The sequence below is a fragment of the Simochromis diagramma genome, unplaced genomic scaffold (genome assembly GCF_900408965.1).
Source record: "Simochromis diagramma unplaced genomic scaffold, fSimDia1.1 OVJJ01000150.1, whole genome shotgun sequence".
Classification (NCBI taxonomy): domain Eukaryota; kingdom Metazoa; phylum Chordata; class Actinopteri; order Cichliformes; family Cichlidae; genus Simochromis; species Simochromis diagramma.
Genome location: NW_024387083.1, coordinates 2,586,268 through 2,613,359, shown reverse-complemented (window position 1 = coordinate 2,613,359; position 27,092 = coordinate 2,586,268). Strand labels below are relative to the sequence as shown.

The 27,092-nt window shown below is 37.6% G+C and overlaps 2 protein-coding genes across 3 annotated transcripts in view; both read left to right on the top strand.

Moving 5' to 3' along the window:
• Positions 1-19,460, top strand: part of abat (4-aminobutyrate aminotransferase) — a 30,926-nt gene extending 11,466 nt beyond the window's left edge. Inside the window, exons 2-16 of the mRNA XM_040045983.1 lie at positions 2,583-2,725; positions 4,149-4,246; positions 4,381-4,410; positions 5,871-5,988; positions 7,403-7,452; positions 8,269-8,349; positions 8,649-8,741; positions 9,683-9,745; positions 9,873-9,936; positions 11,787-11,935; positions 13,619-13,756; positions 14,882-15,049; positions 15,941-16,087; positions 16,892-17,003; positions 17,322-19,460. Of these exons, the coding sequence (XP_039901917.1) occupies positions 2,656-2,725; positions 4,149-4,246; positions 4,381-4,410; positions 5,871-5,988; positions 7,403-7,452; positions 8,269-8,349; positions 8,649-8,741; positions 9,683-9,745; positions 9,873-9,936; positions 11,787-11,935; positions 13,619-13,756; positions 14,882-15,049; positions 15,941-16,087; positions 16,892-17,003; positions 17,322-17,443 (1,503 nt within the window). The 5' untranslated portion in view covers positions 2,583-2,655 and the 3' untranslated portion in view covers positions 17,444-19,460. The remainder of the gene's footprint in view (positions 1-2,582; positions 2,726-4,148; positions 4,247-4,380; positions 4,411-5,870; positions 5,989-7,402; positions 7,453-8,268; positions 8,350-8,648; positions 8,742-9,682; positions 9,746-9,872; positions 9,937-11,786; positions 11,936-13,618; positions 13,757-14,881; positions 15,050-15,940; positions 16,088-16,891; positions 17,004-17,321) is intronic.
• Positions 10,378-27,092, top strand: part of rcn3 (reticulocalbin 3, EF-hand calcium binding domain) — a 24,322-nt gene continuing 7,607 nt past the window's right edge. For both annotated transcript variants that reach the window (XM_040045985.1, XM_040045984.1), the window contains exons 1-8: positions 10,378-10,382; positions 22,127-22,170; positions 23,120-23,343; positions 24,490-24,683; positions 25,408-25,580; positions 25,682-25,742; positions 25,830-25,921; positions 26,276-26,383. In XM_040045985.1, the coding sequence (XP_039901919.1) occupies positions 23,126-23,343; positions 24,490-24,683; positions 25,408-25,580; positions 25,682-25,742; positions 25,830-25,921; positions 26,276-26,383 (846 nt within the window). In that variant the 5' untranslated portion in view covers positions 10,378-10,382; positions 22,127-22,170; positions 23,120-23,125. The remainder of the gene's footprint in view (positions 10,383-22,126; positions 22,171-23,119; positions 23,344-24,489; positions 24,684-25,407; positions 25,581-25,681; positions 25,743-25,829; positions 25,922-26,275; positions 26,384-27,092) is intronic.

Sequence of the window (27,092 nt, the reverse complement as noted above, 5' to 3'; positions counted from 1 at the left end):
GTTTCATAGAGTTCATTGGATCTGGGATTCTTCATATGAAAGCAGGCTTTATAAATAAAATCAATATGATCAATGTGGTTTTCATGTTCAACAAATGCTAATTAAACTTAAAGTGATTGTTGCATGGCATAAATTTGTCAAAATTTGTCAATTATGAGGAGAAATATTATATGCCCCACTTCTGTGATCTTACTCAGTGGAAACAAGAAACATACAAATGTGTCTTTATATTCATTTAGCGCCTGGGCTGTTGCCATAGTGACAGGGTGGTAATGTCAGTTGCATTTTAACTTGGTTCTTTTCACTGGGAAATAGCAATGACTGAACAACATGAACCTGTGATAGTCATGTATTTTACTTTTATGTGAACAACACCTGCACAGCGCTTGACTAGGAAATTAAATGAACAGTTACAGTGTTTAAAGAGCATCTGAACCACTTGTTAACAGCCTCGATTGCATCAAGTGCTCAAAGGAGATATTTCTGAACAACTTTAAACATGTTTGTTTGTCTCAGTAACCCAGGAAAGTAAAACTTCCCATAATTACTTTTACTTAGCATTATTATGAATGGGGCCTCAACATAAATTAATAATCCACAACTAAAATCCATATGATTTTAACTATTTCATTTGACAGTAGTGCTGCTGAATTCCTGTTGAGTTCAGATTTCAGCTTATTACAGTGCAAACTGTGAACTTCTTCTCCCTCTTGGCATATGAAGATGCAGTCTTGTGTAACTTTCACAATCAAAACCAGTTTTTTCCAGTTCATGAGGCGTTGCCAAGAAACCGTCTGTCTGTGCATGCATGTCTTTGTATGTTGTGCTTGCAGTGTGCAAGCGCCAAGGTTTCCTAGCCTGTGAAAGCAGATAACTGGATTTTTCCTGTTCCTGCAGACAGTGTTACATAACACATGATGAATGAGGAGAAAGTGCATACAGCCATCCCTGCCTTTGCCTCACTCTACCCTTAGTTCTTTTTATCATAGAATACTATTGTCATAGTAGTTAAAGTGCTACTCTCTACCTTAAAAAAGTAACAAATATTTTAACAAAAAGTTCTTCTGTTAGTGGGCTTGCCCAAATTTTAACATCATCAAACTCTCAAACACCCTTGAATAATACTATATGAATATAATATAGTGTTCCCAGTAAATCACCACTGTCTAATAGTAGGTCTGGGTAGCCATAGCCCCCAGGACATTAAGCAGGCATGGAAGAGATCCAGGCCACAGACATCTAGTGGACCATGAGAGCCCTAGAAGGACCTCCGCAGGGGCAGTTGTAAATAAAAATTTCCAGTTCACTCTGTCAAACGCTTTTTCTGCATCTAGAGACAATATTGTGGTTTCAATGTTTTTACTGCACGAATAGTCTATTAAATTAAGTGATCTACATGTATTTGTTGATGACTTTTATGAAACCAGTTTGGTCAGGATATATTATGAGGGAGGTTTTCTTCTCTAATTTCTTTGAGAGAGCTTTGCAGATTATTTTCATGTCAACCTTGATAAGGGATATTGGACAATAGCTGGTGGGAAGAACAGGGTCTTTGCCTGGTTTTAGCAGGAGACGTTGGCAGAATTCATATTTGTTGGTAGTCTGCCATTTTCTTATATTTCCTGTAACATTGTGTGGAACACTGCTGCCAGAATTCTTTGCAGAATTCTGCTGGAAATCCATCTGGACCTGCAGCCATATTATTCAGCATACTTTCCAGGGCTTACTGGAGTTCACCTGATGTCAGCGGTGAATCCAGTGCTGTTGCTTGACTTAAAAATAACATTTATATTCGATTTTCTTTTTTCCATTCAGTAGTGTGCAAACAACTCAAGAGCTCATATTCACATAATTGTAACTGTAATGTAATTACTAAATTTAATACGTAATATGTTACTACTTTACTGAAGAATGTAATGTGTTTACAGTAACACATTGCTTTGGAATGTGTTACACTGTAGACAGGTCAAGCAGAGTGTGGCACTGGAAGTAACGACACAAACACTTGTGTGTGGGAGGGGTTTGGTAAGGAGAAGGAAAAAATACTTTTATATGTGTACAGCGAGGCTGGGGTCCTACAGAATTCAGTTAAATATGGTCGGGTGTGGAAAGAATGCTTCACAGGTTTCCACAGAAGAAGCATAGTTTAGGGACAAAGGGGAATACTCACCCATCACTGGATGTGAAGTCACTGAAAAACCTCATTTTGGTTCAAAATCACAAACTATTTGAAGCCATTTACAATTATTTTGATTGGTCATTCTCTACCCCGTGTTTGTTTTTATGTTCTGGTGATTATTAAATTAAAGAGTTGTGGCTCTCTCTCCATTCTTTTAGATAGGGGCTTCAAGATACCCCAGGATTTAATCCAAGATTGCATAGATATGAGACTTGCTGCTAGAAGGACTTTGTAAAAAAAAAACTACACTTTTGACTCCTCTGCTGTGACAGATGCCACATTCTTGTTTATTTAATAAAGTTAATGTGCTTTTTTTTGTTTGCTTTTTTGCACCTCTCTGCTCTCTCTGATTCCCCCTTCCCCCTTCTTCCCCTTTCCCTCTTTCTTTCCTTTGTTTTTATAGGTGACTTGGAGACGTTAGAAGCTGAGCACAGTTTTTGCCTGTCTCTCACACTTTTTGACTGTGGCTTTTTGCCATGGCAACCTCCTTGATCAGTCGTCAGCTGGCTTTCTCTCTGCAGAAAAACGTGTGGCTCAGTGCTTCAGGTAAATCTAGCACTACACCAGATCCTTGTTTTCCAGTCAGGATATAACATTCAGTAGGTAAAGATGTGTTACCAGTGTTGGAGATTGTCTTAAAACTGTTTGGACCATTGTGTAAATTAATCTTATTCTTCCAGCCATATTAGTGCCACAGCTAATAGGCTAAGCTTTTCCACATGTGAGGAATGTATTGCTTATTTCAAAGTGACTTTAAGAATTTTCAGATGATTTTTTTTTAGTTGAAATGTCTCATCTGAAAATACAATTTTAATACCTCTCATGGGTAAAGCAGTGAAAGCAGAATAGCATTGTGTAATCAGTGTAAATGTTTAAACTGAAGGAGGATGTGCTTATCAATACACATGTTTGTGCTTCTCCAAGATGAGTGACTGAGTGGTGTGTCAAAGGTCTTCTGTCCATAACCACGAAGCCAGACATACTATTGTAAATCTGAGTAACGAGTAAATTATTCACTACACATGGGACACTATTGCGTTTGCAAAATCTGTCTACAGACAGCTGCCGTTATCCGATAAACTGGATTTGTGACAGGCGTCTCCATAAAGGCTGTTTTATATATAGTAAAACAATGTGAAAGAGGAAGCTGTCTAGACTGTATAATGTGGCTATAAATAATTAATGCATTACAACAACTGTGGATTTAAAGTTGAAGCTCTGCCCTTCAAGAGGTGATTGAAGTACAGACTTATTTTGTTAATTTTAATTCCAGTCTGGTTGTGTGCAGAAGCAAAATCACAAAAAAGTGTTGCTGTTCCCAAGCGTGTGGACTAACTATACATAAATGTGTGTTTTGGAGCAACTAAATTTATCTCAAGAAAGTGTTCACCTGCAACTGCTTCATAAACGGTCGGTATAAATGTCCAGCGGAGCACTGATATGAGCTTTAAACCTTATCTTTGCTTGTTTGATAGTAGATCAACTAACAGCCTAGTCATCCATGAGATGAGCTATTTCAGTTCACAGAACTTGTTGCTGTAACCGCTAGCTCAGTAAAGGTGACCCCAAATTGTCCAGAACCAGTAAGAACTAGTTTCTGGGCTTATCTTGTTTTTCAACTGTGAGTCAGAGTTACCGGGATAGAGGACACTGTAACGGTCGGGGCAGATACTATGGATTTTGTTGTATAGTTGTTTGAGATATAACTATGGAAAAATATAAATTTCCTTATTTGCTCCCAAGCTGCCCTGAGTTTATCCAGGACAGAGGACATAGTTAGGGACAGTATTAGAGTATATTTGCCTTTAAAAAATCATAACAAAGAAGGAAAAGTTCCCAGCACTTTATTTGTTCCTATCATGGTTGGCACCACATGTAAAACACCAGGACATGACCACAAAATAAGTACCAAATATTACACCCCTCACACCCATACATTTATGAACTTTTTTTGTGGTTTCTCCACAAGGTTGCAGATATGTCAGCAAAGCAGCAGCAAAGACACATGTGGAGTTTGACTACGATGGACCCTCCATGACAACTACAGTCCCTGGTCCACGATCACAAGTAATGGTGTACACACACACACCACACACACACCACACCACACACACACACCACACCACACACACACACCACACCACACACACACAGACACATTTATTGCAATCAAAAGCTTTTCTCTCTCTTTCTATTTCTAGGAGCTGATGAAACAACTGGGACAAATACAGGTGAGATGTGTGTGTTAGTATTTGTGGTTTCTGCTATTTACAGTTGAGCATGATTGTCTACAACAGCATAAATACAACAAGAGTACTTCTCCATTCTTTTATATATGAGTTTATTTATTTGTTTTTACTGAATGCCTTGTTTCGGTTGATACTGGTTCTGGATACTGATCTCCTACAACCGCTGGCAAAAAATTATGCAGTCATCACATTTGCAAGATGTTCAGCAACTTTGTAATCTAAAAGAAATACCTGAACAAATTTCAATATGCAAAATATTTAATCATGTTCAGGCTTTAACAAGCTGGCTGCTTTTGGTGGATATGCAGAAAATATTTATTGAACAAAAGTTGGCATTGGAAACTGGTGAACTGGTCTTTTTTTTGTGTGTTTTTTCAGGGGTTGCATATTTTTTTGGAAATTATTTCACTGATTATGTTTGTACATTAATAACTGAACATTTTTTAGTATATTGAGTTTTAATAACATGATATATCATTTTTAAAAGTCACTTTATCTTCCGTAGTAGGTCTCTACTGTAGTTAGTAGGTATGTAGTGACACTTAGGCAACAACTACACTCATCACTGTATGAAACTTTTCAGCATTACAAACAAAAATGTGGAACACACACACAAACCTAGACATGTTTTAGAAAGGCAGTCAGACAAACGGTGACCTCAAATGTTCAAATGGCTCATTGTATTCAGGCCAAAATAAGCAAAAACCGCATCTAAGTATGACATACAGATAGGATGTCCTATGAGAGCTCTGTCAGCTTATTCTAACATGTTTGCTTGTAAATATTAATTGATAGTAATACATATTCTCTTGAAATTGTAATACTTTTTCTCTAGCTACAATGACTATGCCATGCTTCTGTGTGTGTGTTGGTAGATTGGGTCTGTAAGTATGTTAAGTCAGTGAACTACATAAATAATTCCTGGAGCACAATATGCTGTTCCCTCTTTTTTTAGCACCATCCACTCTTAAGGTTATATGGTGCTTCTGTTGTATCTGAAGCTCAGTGATACCAGAGATGGCATTATGCAAGTGATGTCTTCATATTGTGCAGGTGTTTGTGTGTGGATTTTGATATAATTTTATTCTAATTGTTTGTATTGTAGTAACAATAAAGTTATTTATAATTTTCAAGGAAACTTTGAAGCATGCTAGAAAGACTGTTAAAAGGTTACAAATGCAGAATGAATTGAAGGCGTTATGTTTACCTTCAACATAAGACTCTTCAAGAACCATAATAGGCTGAATTTATTTTCTAAACATATGCTAAACTGTGCTGTTTTGTTAAACTGCACTGTTTTTTATAGTAAATAACAGGCTGCTTTTGTGTTTACAGACTTTTTGTTATCATATTCCAGACTCGAGAATAATTTATGAATATCTTTATACTCTTAATCATAAGTACCATGTGAGGTTTTTAATACATAACATGTTTTTCCCCAGAATACTGGTGCCATCAACTTTTTCTGTAACTATGAGGAGAGCAAAGGGAACTACCTAGTGGATGTGGATGGGAACCGCATGCTGGATATCTACACTCAGATTTCTTCCATCCCAATTGGTTAGTACAGATATTTATGTAATAACTTCAGTTTAGATTGTTGAATTGTGAGACATGGATGAAATCTATAATCATAACAAATGTTATTTTATATTGCATAGCTGTCATTGAAAAAGGGCAGACACTATGGTTTGATAATAAATGGTTTCACCCAACTATGAGCCATGAGTGAAAGACGTTTTTGAATTTTAATTTATATTGTCTGAAAAATGGCCAAAAAAATCACAAATTCTACCAGGCTATGTTAACTCAGTGTAAAGTGCAATGGTTTTGTACTTAAGACAAGTTAGTATGAAAAACATAATTTGCATATAAGACCTCAGTTTGTACTCTTTCTGTGTGTGCGTGCGTGCGTGCGTGCGTGCGTGCGTGCGTGTGTGTGTGTGTGTGTGTGTGTGTGTGTGTGTGTGTGTGTGTGTGTGTGTGTGTGTGTGTGTGTGTGTAAAGGAGTCTACCTTAACATCCATCAGGAAAAACTATATGTAGCTGGCTGTGTAGATCAGCGGTCTCCAACCTTTTTTGCGCCACGGACCAGTTTATGCCCGACAATATTTTCATGGACCGGCCTTTAAGGTGTCGCGGATAAATACAACAAAATAAAACTAGTACCGGTACTGAAAAAAATAAAATTTATTCATAACACACGTGAAAAGACCAAGGAAAACCGAGTAAACGATAACAAAATAACGCTGAAAACCGATAAAAACCCTGAAAACTATACATTTCAGCCCTGAGACTCAACTCTCACGGCCCGGTACCAAACGACTCACGGACCGGTACCGGTCCGAGGCCCGGGGGTTGGGGACTGCTGGTGTACATGAATGGCTGCATGCTTAAAATGTATTACCATTATTAATTTTTCTAATGTTATGAAATTTTTTTGTGTCATAATTTATGATTTCAAATGTTTTTCCATTTCATCCAGTGAACTCAAGTCTAAAAAGCAATGGGGACTGCTGTGTCTCATCTGTAATCTATATCTGTTTTTCAATTGAAAACTGGTTTTAAAGGCAGTATTACATATATGGCAAGAGTCATTTTGGTGCAAACGAGGAGCTTAACAGACAAATACTGATTAACTATCATGATGTTGCTTTTTTATTTTTTAAAGCAGGGCAAATCATAGATAACTATGGTGTTTACTGGTTCTTTTGATACAATTGGATCAATTACATATGTGGTCACTTTGCTGCCATTAGACTTGTTGTACTGTATTACTGTTGGAGTCAATTTTGATACACTGAGCTACTTTGCATTTCCACTGTGGTTTGTCCAACGGAACAGGGATATACGTAGTTTACTTGTATGCTTTCCAATAAAACTAATAATACTTATTTTAATAGCATACTTGAAGGAAATGGTGTATGCGATTCACCTTCCTTTGTAAAACCACTCCTGTTGTGTGCTGCTATAGGCTACAACCACCCTGCTCTCCTCAAAGTGATGACCAATCCAAACAATTTGGTAAGTTCGTTTCTTTTATCAGGGAAAATAAAGATATGGAGCAGATGGCATTGCAGTGAATGATTAAGTATACAGTAGTCAAAGGAATTGCATTCTGTGTTTTATACAGACAATTGTGATTTCCATTAGAGCAGTTTAGGGTAAATTATGCTAAGCTACCACAGTTCTGACATCATACAGCAGTTACAATCTTTCCTCACAATGCCACTGTGTGTAAGCAAGCTGGGCAAAGATCATATGATGATTTTTTTTTGGTGTAGAATCATCATCCATGATCTCAAGCACAGTTACCTCCATAGAACTCATAGATCACAATTTTAGCTAAGCATATGGTTATATAGATAGAATAACCTGTGTTGGGATTAAATAATTTGCAGTGCCTCAATAATTCTATGCTTTTTTTTTATTAATAAGTGTTAGAAAGTTATATAGTGTAGTATTAAGTGGACACAGCACTGAAAAATAAAGGCATTAGACAACAATTCAACTCAGGGCTAAAGGACCATGATTCAAATCTCATTCTGTTTTTTGTTTTATTATAAATATTCTGACTGGAACATGAAAGTGACACCTCCAACATATGTATGTGTCCACTGAGTGTTTTCAAGCTAATGTTGAGCTTCCTGTATGTTCTCAGAGGAGAGGTGAGGTGTAAAGCAACAAATGGTTTTTAAAGTGAATGTAAATTCTAATATTTGTTTTGGTTTGGGATTTAACAAGTAGGACATATATGTAAGTACATGTAACATCCTTTTGAAACAGTCTGAACAAGACTCTGCGTATTTGCATATACTAGATATTTTTGTCTTTCTTCAGAGTACATTTGTGAATCGGCCAGCCTTGGGAATCCTGCCACCTGAGAACTTTCCAGACAAAATCACCGAAAGTCTTCTCTCGGTGAGAAACGCACAAAAACTGAGTTTATCTTTTTATACCCAAATTTGAGCTATCACACTAATATTTTTTCTGCTTTTTTTGTAAAACAGTACATTTTAAAATTCATAGATAACATCTATACTTAACAACTATCTAACACACATTTAGAATTTAAATTTGTGTACAGGTTGTTCTTACATTCTAGTTTTCATGTAACTCCATAATGTATTATTTGCCTTTATTGCTATTTCTGCAGATAATGCTAGCTGTGCAATGATAATAATGATAATCCTTGTTACTGCTACTTTACTTTCTGTCAGGTGGCGCCTAGTGGAATGACTCGTGTTCAGACAATGTCCTGTGGTGCTTGCGCCAATGAAAATGCTTACAAAGCTATTTTTATCTGGTATAGGGTAAGTGAGTACAAATTTGATTTAATTTGTTAACACCATGTTAAATTATATCTGGTGACCACATGGTATGGGGGGTGTTAGTGCTCATAGCATGGGTAACATCTGTGAAGGCACAATTAATGCTGAAAGGTACAACATATGCTGCCATCCAAGCCGGGCAATCCCTGCTTATTTCAGCAGAACAATGCAAAGCCACATTCTGCATGTGTTACAACTGCGTGGCTTTGTAGTAAAAGAGTCAGGTACTAGAGTGGCCTGCCTACAGTCCAGACCCGTCTCCCATTGAACATGTGTGGTGCATTATGAAGTGCAAAATATGACGATGGAGACCCCGGACTGTTGAGCAACTGAAGTTGTACATGAACCAAGAATGGGAAAGAATTCCACCTACACAGCTTTAACAATTAGTGTCCTCAGTTCTTATTGACGCTTATTGAGTGTTGTTAAAAGAAAAGGTGATATAACCCAGTGGTAAACATGTCCAAGCTTTATTGGAACATGTTGCAGGTATCAAATTCAAAATGAGTGAAGATTTGCACGACAACAATACAAACAAGTTTATTAGTTTGAACATTGGATATCTTTTCTTTGTAGTGTATTCAATTGAATATCGGTAAAAAAGGATTTGCAAATCATTTTATTCTGTTTTTATTTACATGTTACACAACATCCCAACTTCATTGAAATTGGGTTTGTAGTAATGTTCTGTGATGTTCTATTATCAGTAATATTATTTGATCGTAACACTATAACAGACAACTGAATCCAAATCTCGGACAAAAACACAAAACCTAAAGCAAACAAAAGGTCACCACAGGAGATAGCTGTCCTTAAAAAGACGGTAGTGTAGAAAATGTCTTGTATTGAGTAGTAAAAAAAAATGTAAACCAACAAGTTGGAATTAAAATGAATTTAATCTCTGTGGTTGTTTTTTTACTTAGAACAAAGAACGAGGCCCAAACACACCAACTAATGAAGAACTGAACACCTCCATGATCAACCAGGTCTCACTATTCATTAAGTTATTCACCACTTTCCTGCCATATTGGACTCAATATTTGCTTCTTATTTCTTGATGTTTGTCTTTTCTCTTGCTTAGTGTCATTGAATCCTTATGTCTTTTGATCTCAGGCACCAGGTTGTCCAGAACTCAGTATTTTATCTTTCATGGGAGGTTTCCATGGAAGAACATTAGGTATGTTAAATACTGTATACATTTTTGCTACTGTTAAAACAAAAGCAACTGTGATAAAACAATTACAGTGGTATTTATTGAACAAATAACAAACTGAATTCATGTTTTTATACCCAAATTTGAGCTGATACACTAAAACTGTTTTATTGTAAAACAGTTCATGGATAATAATACACTGGCACATTATAAATACTTTTTCATCTGAGGGATTGGAAACGGTCCAGGCAGATTGCTGAGTGATGCAAAACAACCCAGCTGTTATCATACAAAAGCCTGTGCTATAAAAATAGAAATTTGATTAATAACACCTCAAACATGTAAAAATTGAAAGCTCAAGGGTCCACATGTAGCATTTTTATAGCTTTTCACAGATACACAAGCATTGTATGTATTTAATCCTGTATGATGTCAGTTTGAAACTTTAGACTCAAGTCAGTGTGCTCTTTGTACAACTGGGGAAATCATTATTTGATTTTTGCCTGAATTTGTAAGTTTGCTCATTTAAAAAGAAATTAATCTCTAATTGTATGGTAGTTTCATTTTAATGAAGAGAGACAGATTATCAACCAGAAATCCAGAAAAATGAATTACATAAAAGTTGTAAACTTATTTGCATGTCATTAAGTAAGTAATGATACATAAAAATACAGATCACTACACAAAACACAACGTATTACTTGGTGGAGAAACCTTTTTTGGTTAGTACTTTACTTCTTGTAGTTCACTGGATTTGCACACATTTCAGAAAGGATTTTTGCACTCCTCTTTGGCTGCTGCTTAGCAAATTGAAGCTTCAGCTTCCCCCAGAGATTTTCTACTGAGGTCTGGAGACTAGCTAGGCCACTCTTTGACCTTTACCTGCTTCTTCCTTAGTCCCTTCTATGTTCCATTGGTGCTATGCTTTAGGACATTGTCTCGCTGGAAGATCTACGAGCCCTCTTCAGTGTTCTGGCTTAGAGAAGGAGCTTCTCTTCCAAGATTTTTTGGGACATGATAACGTTCATTGTCCTCTCAAAGCAGTGAAGTGTCCTTAGCAGACAAACAGCCCTGACACATAGTATTTCCACCATAATGTTCTTTGGGTAATCCTCAGCATTCTTCTTTCTCCTTATTCCAGTTTGAATGTGGCTTCGTCTGACAAAAGCACACAAGCCTTCTCTGAATCATTTAGATTTTCGCTCTAGACAGGCCAGTTGCTAAAGCAGGGAAACTTTACAAGCACCACATGATTTTAATCCTTTATAGCTTACTGTGTTACACCTTTACCATGATCATGCTCTCCCCGTGAGGTGCATGCAAGATCTAATGTGGAGCTTCAGACTGAGGGCGACTATTTTCTATTTCTTCTGTTTTGGAATAATTGCACCAATAGTTGTCACCTTCTCACTAAGCTTCTTGTTGATGGTCTTGTAACCCATTCCAGCCTTGGGGAAGTCTACAATCCTTCCCCACCGGAGGAGGTTTGAATGGAACAAACTGAGTCTATAGACCGGTGAACACATAGCAAGTGAATATTAGGAGTATGTATAATTGATTGATTAATTGTCTGCCAGATTTCAGTCAGTCTCTGGGAACCAGAATTCTGGCTGCGTTGTAGGAGATCAAATACTTTCAGTAAATGACGTGCAAATTTATTCATTTTATTTAATGTGTTTTTCTGGATTTTTGGTTGCTATTCTTTGTCTATTAAAATGATACTGTTAGAGATTGTTAATTTTTTCGTAAGTGAGCAAACTTGCAAATTTCCCAGTGGATGATGGGAATCATTAGACTTTTTGGAAAGATAAAACCAAAAGGCATATTCTAACTTTGTGGATTTGTTACTAATTCATTGCTGTTGCCTTGTTAAGGTTGTTTGGCAACAACACACTCCAAAGCGATCCACAAACTGGACATTCCATCATTTGATTGGCCTGTTGCCCCATTCCCCAGACTACAGTACCCACTGGATGAGTTTACCAGAGAGAACGCTGAGGAAGAGGCTCGTTGTTTGGAGGAGGTAGGCTGTATGTATACACAGAATAGATACTATATGAGTATATGTGAACAACCATAAGGTACAGACCAAAATGTCATCACAGGAAGCAAAATGGGTTTTTTTTAATATATAACAGTTTTGATTTGAGTTGAAGGTTTTTAACCTATCAGCAGAACTGGTATCTGCTCCTTTGTGCAAGGTGGAATGGTAAATGGCCTGTATTTATATAGCGCTTTACTAGTCCCTAAGCACCCCAAAGCGCTTTACACACGAAGTTACCACCCATTCACGCACACATTCACACACTGGTGATGGCAAGCTACATTGTAGCTACATTGTAGCTCTGACAGAGGCAAGGCTGCCGGACACTAGCGCCACCGGGCGCTCTGACCACCACCAGTAGGCAACGGGTGAAGTGTCTCACCCAAGGACACAACGACCGAGACTGTACAAGCCGGGGCTCGATCCAGCAACCTTCCGATTACAAGGCGAACTCCCAACTCTTGAGCCACTATCACCCCTAGGTGGAACAGGACGAGCACTGCCAGAGCCCTAGGTATACTTGGTGCAGAGTCCTAGGTTTCTTCTGGTACATAACAATGTCCGGCCTCATGTGGCAAGAGTATGCAGGCAACTGCTGGAGAATGAAGGAGTTGATACCAGTGAATGCCCCCCATGCTATGTTTCAGTCCATTCGACACCACCAGGTTGCATCTCAGACTTGCCCAAATCCAAATCTGGAAGAAGGTCCTCCAGGACACCGTGCATCATCTCATTGGGGGCCATAAAAATACAGAGTATCATTTTGATACTGCAATAACACATTAGCTAGTCCATGAAATTATCAATTTTGAGGATGATTTTTATTTTAGATGTGATGAGATCTCATGTGTTTTCAATTTGTTCTTTTCCTTTTTTCATTTTTTGAGATTGTATTTTTGAAGTTTAAGTAATTGTTGTTTTTTCATGACATTACACATATTGCAGTTTACATTACAGTAAAACTGAAAATAAAATTGATCACATTATATTGGCACCTGTCAAAACATGGGGTATAATGAGAAAAAAGACTGTCTTTTGGGTATGCAGTGGTTAGTACCTACTACAAATGGTCCAACAAAAGGCAACTGGTCAGCCGGTGCTAGGGCCATACAGTATTTGTCGCATGCTCAATTATGCGGGTAGAAAGCATTAGAAAACAGTGTAAGCTCCTGCATATGGCTCTACATAGAAGCACACTGTTCTGAGTTTCAGTGAAGATGCTGTACACTGTATGCTGAAAAACTAGCATGATCAACCAATTCCCAACTTCAGGTGTGATACCTGATATCACAGGACAAATTGACATCTGGCTTATCGGAGAATTAAGAAAGCGGAACCAGCTGTTCTCCTATAGCCCAGCATGAGTAGAGGTCTCTTTTTTTCCTCTTGTACTTTTCCCATTGTAGTGTATATTTCAGTGGTTTTTCTGTAATGCAACCGTTCTCTGACTTGTATCCCCATGTGATGTCTGTGTTGTGTGTGTAAGGTCGGGGGGCGGGTTCATTCCACTGCAGGGCAACCTGCCACTGCATGTGGCGAATAAAATTTGAACTTGAACTTTAATGTTGCTTTAATGTTATGAATGACTGATTTAAGTTATATCACTTTAACAAAAAAGTGCCATGTTGTGTGTGATGTTGGAATTCTTGTGTGCAACTCAAGGTGGAAGATTTGATTGTGAAGTGGAGACAGAAGGGAAAACCTGTAGCAGGAATTGTAATTGAACCGATTCAGGCCGAAGGCGGCGATAACCACGCCTCGCCAGACTTCTTCCGAAGACTGCGCAATATTGCACGCAAGGTAAGACACTAGCTTTAAAGACAGACTGGTTTGTATGTGGGAGTTAATCATAATAAAAAAAAATTGGGGGCTTTTTTTCTAGACTTACAGTGTTTTAATGTTGCTAAAATATTTTTTAAAGATATGTATAGATATGTCCATGGGAATCATAAAGGGGTGCAGGAAGAGCAGGAACTCAAAATGGTCTCAAAAATATGTATACAGTTTCTTTGATAATGTTGTGGAAAGGGCCCACATGAGAAACTGGAACCGTTTTGAAGGGCTGCACCAATAAGCTGAATTTAATATTCTGCTCAATATTAATGTGATATATTTATACACTGCTACTGGGAAGAGGAGATGATACAATTAAAAATGCAATGTTGGTGTTGTTATTATACAACACCAAGATTTGATTCCATTTTAACTAACATTCCCCAAAACAATTGTGAATAAAGGTGATCATCACCAAGGGAGGATCTGTATCTGGATTTGTTCAACTTCATTACCCACAGTGTTTGTTTTGTTTTGGAGTTTAGTTCATACATTTGTTCCAGTCACATCAACAGCAATAGCTGCATGCCTTCCATTCTGTATCTGAAGTCACTGGAATGTCCTTGCCTTTCTTTTCACAATTTCTGCTCTCAGGTCCTACACTGTAGCCTCTGTCATAGCAGTCAGTAAGTTGCAAAGTGCGACAAACTGTGTGACTGAGTGCTCATGCCCTTATGAAATTATCCATTTTACTTATAATACCAAAAACATGGTTAATTTTCAGCACTGACCAACACAACACATCCTTATGCACAATACAATGCAAAATAACAATTTAGGTTCAGGGTTTATTTTAGTCACTTTATCTTGGATCTGCTTTAAAGGTCCAACATTTTTCCCTGTTGTGTCAGCGTGTCCTATTTCACCCTGTCCAAGCATGCAGTTACTTCTGTGATTAAAGCATTCCCTGTCATGGTCTTTTTCATTGAACCCTTGTTAATCCACATACAGAGAGTGGTAACTGAGCTGTGTCTCGGACATCACAGCTCTCATCCAGAACCAAGGAGAAAAAGTCAAAATTGTCTGCTTTGGAGTTCAGAGATTCCAAATTTCTGGCAGAGGTATACTGAGTATATTTGCTTCCCCCCTCAGCATGGCTGTGCTTTTCATGTGGATGAGGTCCAGACTGGTGGCGGAGGCACAGGAAAGTTTTGGGCCCATGAGCACTGGGGTATGGACGACCCTGCTGACGTTGTCTCTTTCAGCAAGAAGCTTCTGAGTGGGGGTTACTACCACAAGGATGAATTACAGCCAGACAAGGTTTGACATTTTTATGTCTGTTTTTCTACAATAATTTTAAATTTTAAATTCCAACTTATTTATTTTTTGTAAGTTCTACATTACATTAGTTTTGTAATGGGCTCAGGAGGAATAGCAGCTCATCTACTAATCGAAAGGTTGGTGGTTCGATCCCCGGATGCTCCTGTCTGCATGCCAAATACCCTTGGGCATTAATTCCAACCCCAAGTTGCTCTCCTGGACTATACATGTGAATTTTAGATAGAAAGAACTTGCATAGAAAAAGCATAGAAATAAGTGCCTATGTGATTAGATGAATGAGGCTTTTAGTGCTCAGGCAGAGGAGAAAAGCACCACATAAGATTTAGAATCAGCTAACCAATAAAAGTTAGCTTAGTTTTAAAGGAAATGAGTTTAAACATTTTAGTGTGGGAGTGGCTTCCTGCAGAGGTGGAAATAGAAGAGGCACCTCACCCTGCAATATTACATGTCACAGTTAAAAGATTCTGTCTCACAAAAAAGCAGTTTTGAAAGTCTGTTGTTGTTATTCTTCATAATATTAATAGTTTTTATAACTTTAATAATAGGAATATGTAACCTTCATTTCAATTTTACAAATTGAATGTTTATCTGAATGATTTGGCAGTCAGTTTTGGTGTGTTGTGGCACAACTCTTTTCTGGTAGTTTTCATCTTTGTTGCCATGATGCAGACACATAAATGTTTCTACACTGATATACAGGTTTTCAACAGCCTGTCGAGGGTGCTGGTGCATCACAGGGGTTCCTGCCCAGTGTCAGCTGAAACAGGAATCAGCCCCCTTCCCTACCCATTTTGATAAGTTTTAGCTGTTCTTTTTATTTTAGGTTTTTACTACCCAGTATCCAGTGTTTTGTGCTTGTGCTTTCCGCAGCCCTACCGCATTTTTAACACATGGATGGGTGACCCGTCAAAGAACTTGTTCCTTTCTGAGGTTCTCAATGTGATTCGGAGAGAAAATCTTCTGGAGGAAGTGACCCGCTCTGGCAAAGCTTTGCTGAATGGCCTCTACGAGCTACAGGTACTGTTTTTTTTTTTTTGTTTGTTTGTTTTTTAATTAACTTGGTCCAAACTCGTGGCCATTCATGTTTGAAAACCTGCCTTAACTAAAACTGCCCGTGGAGCAGAATTACAACAAAATTCCTCCACACCGACTTGAAAAACCCAGTTAACATTTGACTGTCACGGTAGCACAACTAATTGTTAGGTTCATGGGGCTGTTACTTTCACATGGATTTGGATAGATTTCTTTTAAAGCTTTTTTTTTCTCTTAAAAAATAAAATAAGCATTTAAAAACTGTGTGGCAGGGCGTGGCTTGCGATGCCGCGCAGGTGAGTCCACCTCACCTGCGCAGCATCGCAATCATACCTACAATCATACCTTGCTAGTTTCAAAATCTGTACCGGGTCCTGTATTTGTGGTTCTTGTCGTTTGTCTGTGCCTGCGAGCTGCAAAGCTGCGGCCGATTGTGTACGGCAACCGGAGTAATAATAAAATGCTGAAAAACATGGAAACGTGGTTGCGCTGTGCCTCTTATCTGCCACAAACTGTATTTTGTATTTACTCATGTTGTCTTTTTCTAATACAAAAATTTGTTTGATCTGAAACATGTAAGTGTGAGAGACAGAGGATGGAGGCAGTAGCATTTAAAAAAAATATTATTAGCTTTTAAGTTTCAAGTTAGTACATCGCTTCAAAATTCTTTGGTTGTTAATCATTGACCTGAATATTTTTGCTGATTTTTAAGCTTACTAACTGAGCGTAATGCTGCATTTGAATGCTTTGAATGGTCGTGATCATAAATTACGTGGCTTTTTTCCGCAGGCTCAGTACCCCAGCATACTGAGTCGAGCCCGAGGACAGGGGACGTTCTGTGCCATTGATGCCTGTGATGATGCCACACGTGACAGGATCATGCTCAAGGCCAGAGACAAAGGTATAAAGCATATGGTGTTTTTGTTTTTTATGATGGCTCCTTTGGTTCAGTTTTGCACTCATGGAGATCATGGAAGGCAAGTTTATGATATTTGCAAAACTAGACAATAATGAGGATAATCCTTTGGCTTAGCAAAGCCAAAGGAGTAAAGAAATTTACGATGTTGTCATTTCTGTTAGCAGTAACCTTAACTTATCTTTAATATAGCTGAAACTAATCAGCGAAGTCATCAAAGGAATCATATTTGAAAGTGCTAGATATCTGTCTGATATCTCTGTAAAAAACAATTATTGTTGTTCCATTTTGTTTCGTTGGCAGGCGTCCTCCTCGGGGGCTGTGGGGATCGCACAATCCGATTCCGCCCAGCTCTGGTTTTCAAGGAGTATCATGTGAACCTCTTCCTCAATATTTTTAATGATGTGTTGGCACAGCACAAATAGATCCTTTCCAAAATCCTTCTAAAAATATACAATCCTGAGTTAAATCAGAATGGGGGAAAACGTAACTCTGGACAGTTTAAGAAAAGAGAAGCACAATCTAAACAAAATAAAATTCAACTAGCCCTGAGCTACAGCTAAAAGAAGGCTAGTTGTAGTAAATGCAAATTTTGTAGAATGTTCATGTTTCTGAAAATTAAATCTGTTAAAATAAGCCTAGAATCTTTTTAAATAAAGATTCATTTCTGTTCATGTACATGTATTCAAGTCTGGTTGAAGTTACTTTTTCCTGGAAAACAACTACTTAAAGAAAACAGTTAAACAATTTGTCTTTGTACAAAAATGTTGGCCAGTCTGCTCTGGAGATGATGAGACATCACGCAGCTGTATTTTCCAAAATCTCGCCATTATAACTTATACTGAAGTATTTCATTTCACATTCACATAAAAAAGTGTTGGTTTTTACGTCAAATTAAAGTGCTCTCTAAAGCTAACGTTAGTTGTTTTTTGTGGCATTGTTCTGCTTAATTTCTGGAATCGGGAAACATAAAGTTTGCTTCATTCTTAATCTGGCCTAAAAACACTCTTGTTTTGAATATTACCAGGGAAAATATCCCTAATATGTAAAACATTAAACCTTTTTACATTTATGAATTGAGATATATGAGATTCATAAGTACGACTGCACATGTGGTTGTAATTCTGTAACAATTACTATAGCAATAAACACAATAAATGTCTTAACTCCTAATGAACTTTAGTTGTTGACTCATAGTGTTGCATAAAGCTGCTTTTAGTGCTCAAATGCAAGAGTCGCCTCACTGCATACATTCATCCTGGCACGCACCTATCCTGGATACAGAGTACAGTGTCAGTGCTGACTCTGTATGAACACAATCAATCTAAACTGTCCGTTAAAACTGTCCATAATGTCATGACTATTGTGTTGCTCTTAATAGTAATAAACTTGAAATGATGTAGCCAAGAAAATGTGACTCTTAAATAGACCATGAAAATGTCATAGATAATTTAGTGCCTGCATGTTATTTCAGTGTAACATTTTTTATGCCCTCTGCTCAAATGAGAGCCTTGGTAACACCATTTACTTTACTCTTAAAGAAAAAGAGCTTCATTGTTGCTGCCTGACATTTTATGGAAATATGGTTACATTTTGTTTTCAAGACTCTCTTGTTTTTGATTTCATTTAATACTTTTTATTTGTGACATTAGGGTGTACTTTGCTTTACTCTGTGTCACCTGGGATAGGCTCGAGACCGATGTCATCCTATTTGGGTTTTAAGTACATTACACTTTGCATAAAACCATTTCTGAGTCTGACACATGACAAACAAGGTAATGTGCTCACAGTCATTGATTCAAAATAACATATTAAAAAGTTAAAGCATAAACACTTTAGCAAATACTAAACCCGTACAATCATTATGCTACTATCTACACTGTTTACACATAGAACGAAACAGACCCAAGTAAAAGTTTACTGTAGCTAGATAAGCTATTTTGTTAAGGGGGAGTTGAACTTAATGCACAGGTCTATTACAGAGGGTGGTCAAAAGCACACATTAGTTTCAATGTGAAGCTGAAATAAATTACCAAATAACTTTAAAGCTGAAATTCTTTTGACATATTTGGCATTTTAATTTTTTAAAGTCTGCTTCTGTAGAACGTCCTCAGTAGTAGCAAATGTTCCATGCAGCTTTTAGGCAAGTGTTAGGAATGTGATTCATGTCTTTTCTAATTATGTCTTTATTGTTTACCTATTAGAACGAAATACAAATAAACAATATTTCTTCTCCTTTTTTACATTTACGTTGCATAAATTTTACCCCTCTTAATGTAGTGAATTAAAAAACAGTTCACAGGGTCAGATCATCATCCTACACTTAATACTGAACATACATGAAGGTTGGGTTGTAGGGTGTCTCCTAATATGATGGTGATTTAGACAATGGTGCCTGTCTTCTTGTTGTCAGTCATTATATGGAGGATCTGTGATAATCTTAAAAAAAAAACCATTTACACTAAATACTTGCACTTGTGATTTAATATTGATGGTCATTGATGTAATTATTATAGATTGTTGTCTATAAAATATTCTGTCCATGTACTGTGATTAATAAAGTTTTGAGAAACTTGAGTTTTTATTTCTGTTGAAAGGTTTTTGACCTAATAAAAATCATAGAACTGTAAATGGATTGATAGGTTATGGTATTCAGCTAGGTGTCATTCAAATCTGAAAAAACAAACAAACAAAGAAAAAAAAAAAACGTGCCCCTCAGAATTTTTTTTTTTCATTTTAAGTGTGCAAAAACTTTTAAAAGGGAACTCACAGCTTAAAATATGCCACCAGCTCCAAAAATAATAATCATTTAAGGCTGAATTATACTAAATACTTAAAGTTTTATTTAACTGTGTTATATTCGCTATGACACTAATCCTATATTACACTGAATTTCTGTACTCAATATATACTAACAAAGTGCTATCATTTAAGCTGTCATATTTTATTTTCTACAGGTGAAACTCGGAAAAATTACAATATCATGCAAACATTCATTTATTTCAGTAATTCGACTTAAAAGGTGAAAGTATTATAATTGTTATAGTCTTGATGGTTATGGCTTACAGCTTATGAAATCCCCAAATTCAAAAGCTCAGAAAATTACATGAAATCAATAAAACAAGAATTTTAAATAGAGAAATGTCGGACCTCTGAAAAGTATAATCACGTATATGTTTGGGTCCCTTTTGCATGAATTACTGCCTCAGTGCGGCGTGGCGTGGACGCTCTCAGCCCGTGGCACTGCTGACGTGTTATGTGAGCAGCCTTCAGCTCTTCTGCATTGTTCGGTCTCATGTCTCTCATCGTTCTCTTGGCAATGCGCCATAAATTCTCTGTGGGGTTCAGATTAGACGAGTTTGCTGGCCAATAAGCACCGTAATCCCATGGTCATTGAACCAGGTTTTGGTACTTCTGGTAGTGTGGGCAGGTGCCAAGTCCTGCTGGGAAATGAAGTCAGCATCTCCATAAAGCTCGTCTGCAGAAGGAAGCATGAAGTGCTCCAAAATGTCCGGGTAGATGGCTGCGTTTGCTCTGGACTTAAAAGCACACTATCACTCACTATGTGTTAATAGACCTCTCTGCATTGAATCATACTTGTTATTAATTTCTGGCTCTCTTCCGTAGCATGTCTTCTATCCTGTCACCCCAACCGGTCGCAGCAGATGGAGTTTTTCCTTCCCACTGTCCACAAAGTGCTTGCTCATAGAGGGTCATATGATTGTTGGGTTTTTCTCTGTATGTATTATTGTAGGGTCTTTCTTACAATATAAAGCGCCTTGAGGCGACTGTTGTGATTTGGCGCTATATAAATAAAACTCAATTGAATTGAATTGGATCAGCACCAGCAGATGACATGACTTCCCAAATCAGCACAGACTGCGGAAACTTCACGCTGGACTTCAAGCATCTTGGACTGCGTACCTTTCCATTCTTTCTCCAGACTCTGGAATCTTGGTTTCCAAATCAGGTGCAAAATTTGCTCTCATCAGAAAAGAGGACTTTGGACCACTGAGCAACAGACCAGTTCTTTTTTTCTTTAAGACGTTTCTGACATTGTTTGCTGTTCAGGAGTTGCTTGACAAGAGGAATATGACATTTGAAGCCCATGTCCAGGATCTGTCTGTGTGTGGCTGCTCTTGATGCACTGATGTCCAACTTCTTTTGCAATTACCGTTTGAGGTTTCCTCCTTATGGAGGCTGTCAGTGATGGTTTTCTGCACAACTGTCATGTCAGCAGCCCTCCCCATGATTGTGACTCCTACTGGACCAGACTGAGAGACCATTTAAAGGCTCGTGAACCATTTGCACCATTTGCAGGTTATTAGATTAATTAGCTGATTAGAAAGTGACACTTTGAGCCTAAAATATTGAACCTTTACACAATATTCACATTTTCTGACCTTTTGAATTTGGGGTTTTCATAAGCTGTAAATCATAACCCTCAAAATTATAACAAATAAAGGCTTGAAATATCCCGCTATGCATGTAATGCATCTATATGATATATTAGTTTCACCTCTTAAGTTGAATTACTGAAATCAATGATTTTTGCACGGTATTGTAATTTTTCGAGTTTCACCTGTACCAGCCTAAGTTTGTCTAACATGATCGTTTTCTTTTTTGTTTGTTTGTTTTTGTTTTTTTCGTGCACGCGCGAGAAGGGGGGGCGCAAACATTTTTCTTGTAAAACAAAGGAGGGCCTAGCGAAAAAAGATTGGGAATCACTGACATAAGCCCATGGCTGTGTCCCAATTCGGGGTCTGCACGCTTGAAGTACGCGCACTACGCGTACTGTCATATGTCTCCCTAACCACTTCCGGGAAATAGGGCGTATGTGAACCACGTGACGATCCCTCGCCTCGATTCCTCGACGGGAGCGAATGATGGTTTTACGTGGACCGTTTGCATGACAACGTGGCGGTAAGAAGCCAATAAGAACTTGCCTTGAAACGTTTCCCTCCCGCCCCGCCTCCATACTTTGACGAACTTTTTATTGGTTAGAATTTTCTTTAAGGCACTGATGATTGGATAGCTGTGTATCTAAACCCGCCCAATTGCCATTGTTATTTAAAGTTAGCGTTTGCCAACGCGGACTGTTTCTGGAGTGACCCTCTACCTGTATATTGTAAAAAGTGGCGCAACAAAGCTGGTGAGTTCATCTTTTTCTTGCATGTAAAAAGTGATGTGTGGTGTATGACAGAGCTTTTGTGTATTTATTCTATCAGAACTTTAAAAATGAATTTCAATGTTAAGAGAGCGAGAAAGTGATTATGGATGCTTTTACCTCATGATGACATGAATCGTTTACTGTGATTTGATGCTCTGGATACCAGATTTTTCTTCTTTCATCAGTGTCAATAATGCATTGTTGCTCCTGAACTATTTAGCTTGAAGACGACTTTTAAAGCAAAGAAATAAACAAGAATGACCAGCTCAGAAAAAATGCTGGGAAAAGACTGAAGAACTCAAATTGTATGTCAGTAAAATGAGTTGTACTTATTTTGTTGAATGAAGTACAGTCTTCAAATGTTGTTGGTTCTTCGTTGTCTCCTACTCATTTATATCCCTGTGCATTTATAAATATCATATATATATATATATATATATATATATATATATGTATGTATATGTATATGTATATATGTATGTATGTGTATATATATATATATATGTATATGTATATATGTATGTATGTGTATATATATATATATATATATATATATATATATATATACACATATAAATATATATATATATACACATACAAATAAATAAATGTTGACTTTGTCATCTACTTCAAATTATTGGTAACTCATGTTAGTCCTGGCCCTCCTTAAGTGGAAAGATACTTCAAAAACGATCTTCTGAATGCTTCAGGTTGAGAGCTCTGTAGTTGGCTTTTATGCTGGTTAATTCAATTGGCAGTGAAGTTGGCAGTGAGCTGCCACAGTATTGTTAGCTGTTGTGTTTTATTCTTTGAGTAGTGGACATGTGTTTTGTAATAGTGTATTGTGTGTTATACTTTGTGCTGTGTTCTCTCATATGGTCTGTGCTCTCCATGTGAATTTGACTTTTTGTCTTCTCTTCACCCCCTGAAGTCAGTTATGATGCTGCTGAATTCATTAGCATCGCTCTACTTCCTGGCCGCTGTTGCCTTTGCTGTGCCTGCTCAGGAGAAGCGCATCCATCACCAGCCTGATCTGAGTGACCACGCCCATGATGATGCTCACAGTTTCCAGTATGACCATGAGGCCTTCCTGGGTAAAGAAGAGGCCAAGACCTTTGACCAGCTGACTCCTGAGGAGAGCAAAGATAGATTAGCGTAAGTTGGACATACTATCACAGATTTTCTAAACTATCCAGTTCTACCTCAGGGGCGGCTCTAGAGAAATCTTATTCTGATTTCCATGGTGTGGCGATAAAAAAAGAAGCCATTTCTTCACACATATGCATGTGTTAAATTCCCTAATATGTATTACATATATTACATGGTAAAATACATCAAATGCAGTAAGTATACACATGTTTTGTATAAAACGTGTATACTTACTTAGTCTGTAACTTTCTTAATGGTTTTAGACCAAATAATGAAACATTTCAGTTACATGAAAAAATAGAATTTTGACTTTATGTACTGTATAAATAAACATACGTATGTATAAAATTCAGAAAGCTACTCAATATGAGGTGGATACAAGTCTAACTTAAGTTTTACACTCACATTCACCTAAATATACACAAAATGTCAGAAATCTGCACTGTCATGAACAAATGGATGATTTTTCACCAGAAATTTAAACCTAATTTTCATAATTTATTGACTTTAAATTTATATTCAATGTAAATTGTAGCTAGGCTCTAAGGCATAAAACTAGGCTGATACTAATGTGTTAATCTAACTGGAGCTTTCGATTCTGTGTAATAATGAATGAATGACAAACTTATAGCTGTTCTGTCTAAGTATGCACCATTTCAGAATTTTTACCATTTGATGAAAGTACCCTGAGACGATTAAAGCATGTGCCTCTAGTCAAAATGTAATTCCCATTTCAAAAAACAGTTACAGAATCTCTAATACTGTATCTAATATCTAATATGTTACAGTCCATGACAAAGTGGCTACAATAATTTGGTTGAATCTAATAAAGAAGCATGAAGCTTGCCTGTTTTCTTTATGCCTCCATGGGTACTCCAGCTTCCTCTCACAGTTGAAAGACGTCAGTGTTTATAATCCAGTGTTATTTGAATTTTGTCATGGGTGTAACATACTGTATTGGTGAATGTAGCCTGTGGTCTAAAGCATTTCAGCACTTAGTAAGACTCATTACCCAGTTCAGACTAGAATTTCACATACTCCACATTGACTAGATCCCAAATAGGACAGTTGGATATAAAAATTAGCATTTGATACAATAGTCTGGACACTAGACATAATCATGACTTGAAACTTCTCCATCTCCCTTCACAGGAAGATAGTGGACCGTATTGACACTGACAAGGATGGCTACATCAGCCACGGAGAGCTGCATTATTGGATCAAACACCGACAGAGGAGGTACATCGAGGAAAATGTTAACAAACACTGGAAGGACTACGACAAGAACCAAGATGACAAGATAAGCTGGGAGGAGTATAAAAACACCACCTATGGCTACTATCTGGGTGTGTGTGAAACCTTAATAGTTCAATTTTTATTCTTTTCCTTTTTTCCCTGTTTGATCAAATTTCCATAATCTCCTTTTCTGCCTGTTCCGCTTTTTGCTTTTAGTATCACCATAATAGTGGAAAATAAATGTTTTAATTACATTAGAGACTAACATTGATTTCTGTAAACGGCACAGTGGATGAAGGGCGCAGTGTTATTTAGCAAGTGGAAATGCAAATGGTTCAAATTTCTAGAGTTAGGATTATTCCAACGCAAGTTCCATCCAAAGCCCAATCACTCGATCACTGATTGTTTTCTCTCAAAGTGAAGATTTACTTGTGTTTCCTAAAGTTTCTTAAAGTAGAGGCAGAGCCTTCAGCTATGAGACCTCTCTACTATACAACTAGCTCTAAGTATTTACTGGATACAGACACTCTGTGCTTAGAACAGGATTCAGACTTTTGACAAAGCTTATAGTTGATGACTCTGAACCATCCCATAGTTCCCTGTTCTAGACTTAATCTGGATCTCAATCTGTGATGCTGGGAAACATGTCACCCCTTTTCACTTCCTTTGTGTTTATACACCACTACTGCTTGTCATTAAATTTGGCCTTTTCTGTCCCATAGTTTGAGTTTTGTGTGCTTTACTACTTTTCTGTTTCTCGTCAACCAAGTGCCAGTGGATTGTCCACACCCAAAAGACAATGATGTGCTGAAAATGAATCTTTTCTTTTCTTAGGAGAGGAGTTTGATGATATTGATGACAAGGAGACTTATAAGTCAATGCTCAAAAGAGATGAAAGGCGCTTTAAGACGGCTGACCGAGACAGTGATGGCATTGCCACACGTGAGGAGTTCACTGCCTTCCTTCACCCTGAGGAGTTTGATTACATGAAAGATTTGGTAATTCAGGTAAAGCCTACTACTGATTACCGGGATGTAAATGTAAATGGGGCAAATTGTGTCTATCACTGGATTTTTAATTGTGAAAACTGAATGATATTCTTATGCAGGAAACTGTGGAGGACATTGATAAGAATGGGGACGGGAAGATCAACTTAGAAGAATACATCGGTAGGTTACTTACTTGACTATTTGAGCAGCTACTCTCTGCACTGGAGGCTGTCAGTCCTAAATGTGTGTATTATTCTTGTTTCACAGGTGATATGTACACAGCCGAGGATGGGGAAAGTGAGCCTGACTGGGTCCAGACAGAGAAGAAACATTTCTCGGAGATCAGGGATACCAATAAGGTAAAAGATCCTTAGTTCTTCAAAATGAAACAGATTTTTTTCATTAAGAAAAATAATACCTATAAACACAGTTATGGTACCAATTTGACATAAACCCATAAAAGTAAAAGGATTCGTTTCAGCCTCAAAAAAAATGGTCACATTACTTACATTGAGATAATTGTTGATGTGAATTGGTACTATATAGATAAAATGGAACAGGCAATGGCCAAATTGCTATAACCACTAGCATTTTCCAAGGTTTTTGGGTTGGTCCAACTTTAAGAAGCTGCTACTCCTGGTAGCAGAGTCTCAGTGCCACTTAGGAGGTTTTAGACTGTTACGGTTACTTTTAAATGTTCTCTCTGTGTTTAGGATGGGTACCTGGATGCTGACGAAGTAGGACAGTGGGTTTTGCCTGGAGAGGTTGACCATGCTGACAATGAAGCCAAACATTTGATCCACGAGACAGACACTGACAAGGTAGACTAATCGTTGTTTAAATTCTAAATTCTTTTAATTCTGGTAGCTTTTTTCTGGCTTTATTTTGACATTAAAAACCAGAGCAATTACGTTTATTTAGCAGTTCATTTTTCCAACAATGTAGGTGTAGCCGACGAAAATACAGCACTTTATTTGGTCCGTCATGAAAAATAGTGGCAGCTGCCAAACATATTTCCATGTAAACAATAGCATTGTGCAAAATTCTTGAGCCCCTTCTTATTTCCGTGTATTTTGTTTCCAAGACTTTCTTGTACATGTTAAAGGTGGTGTTGAACAATACTTCTTCAGGCTTCCTGAAGGTCTTTCAAAGTTTGTCTTTGAAAATGATCAGGTACAAAGACTGGGTTTAAAATGATTGAAAAAGTGGAAATGTGATTGTCAAAAGCTGTCCTTAAGGAAGAGAAACAGGGGAAACCAAAGTAGTATAATTAAAAGCTAGTGGCAATTCAATTTATTTATACAGAGCCAAATCACAACAACAGTCGCCTCAAGTCACTATATAATCAACAACCAACCCCCTATGAGCAAGCAGTTTGGCGACAGTGGGAAGGAAAAACTCCCTTTTAACAGAAAGAAACCTCCGGCAGAACCAGGCTCAGGGAGGGGCGGGGCCATCTGCTGCGACCGGTTGGGGAGAGACAAGGAAGACAGAATAAAAGACATACTGTGGAAGACAGCCAACAACAGG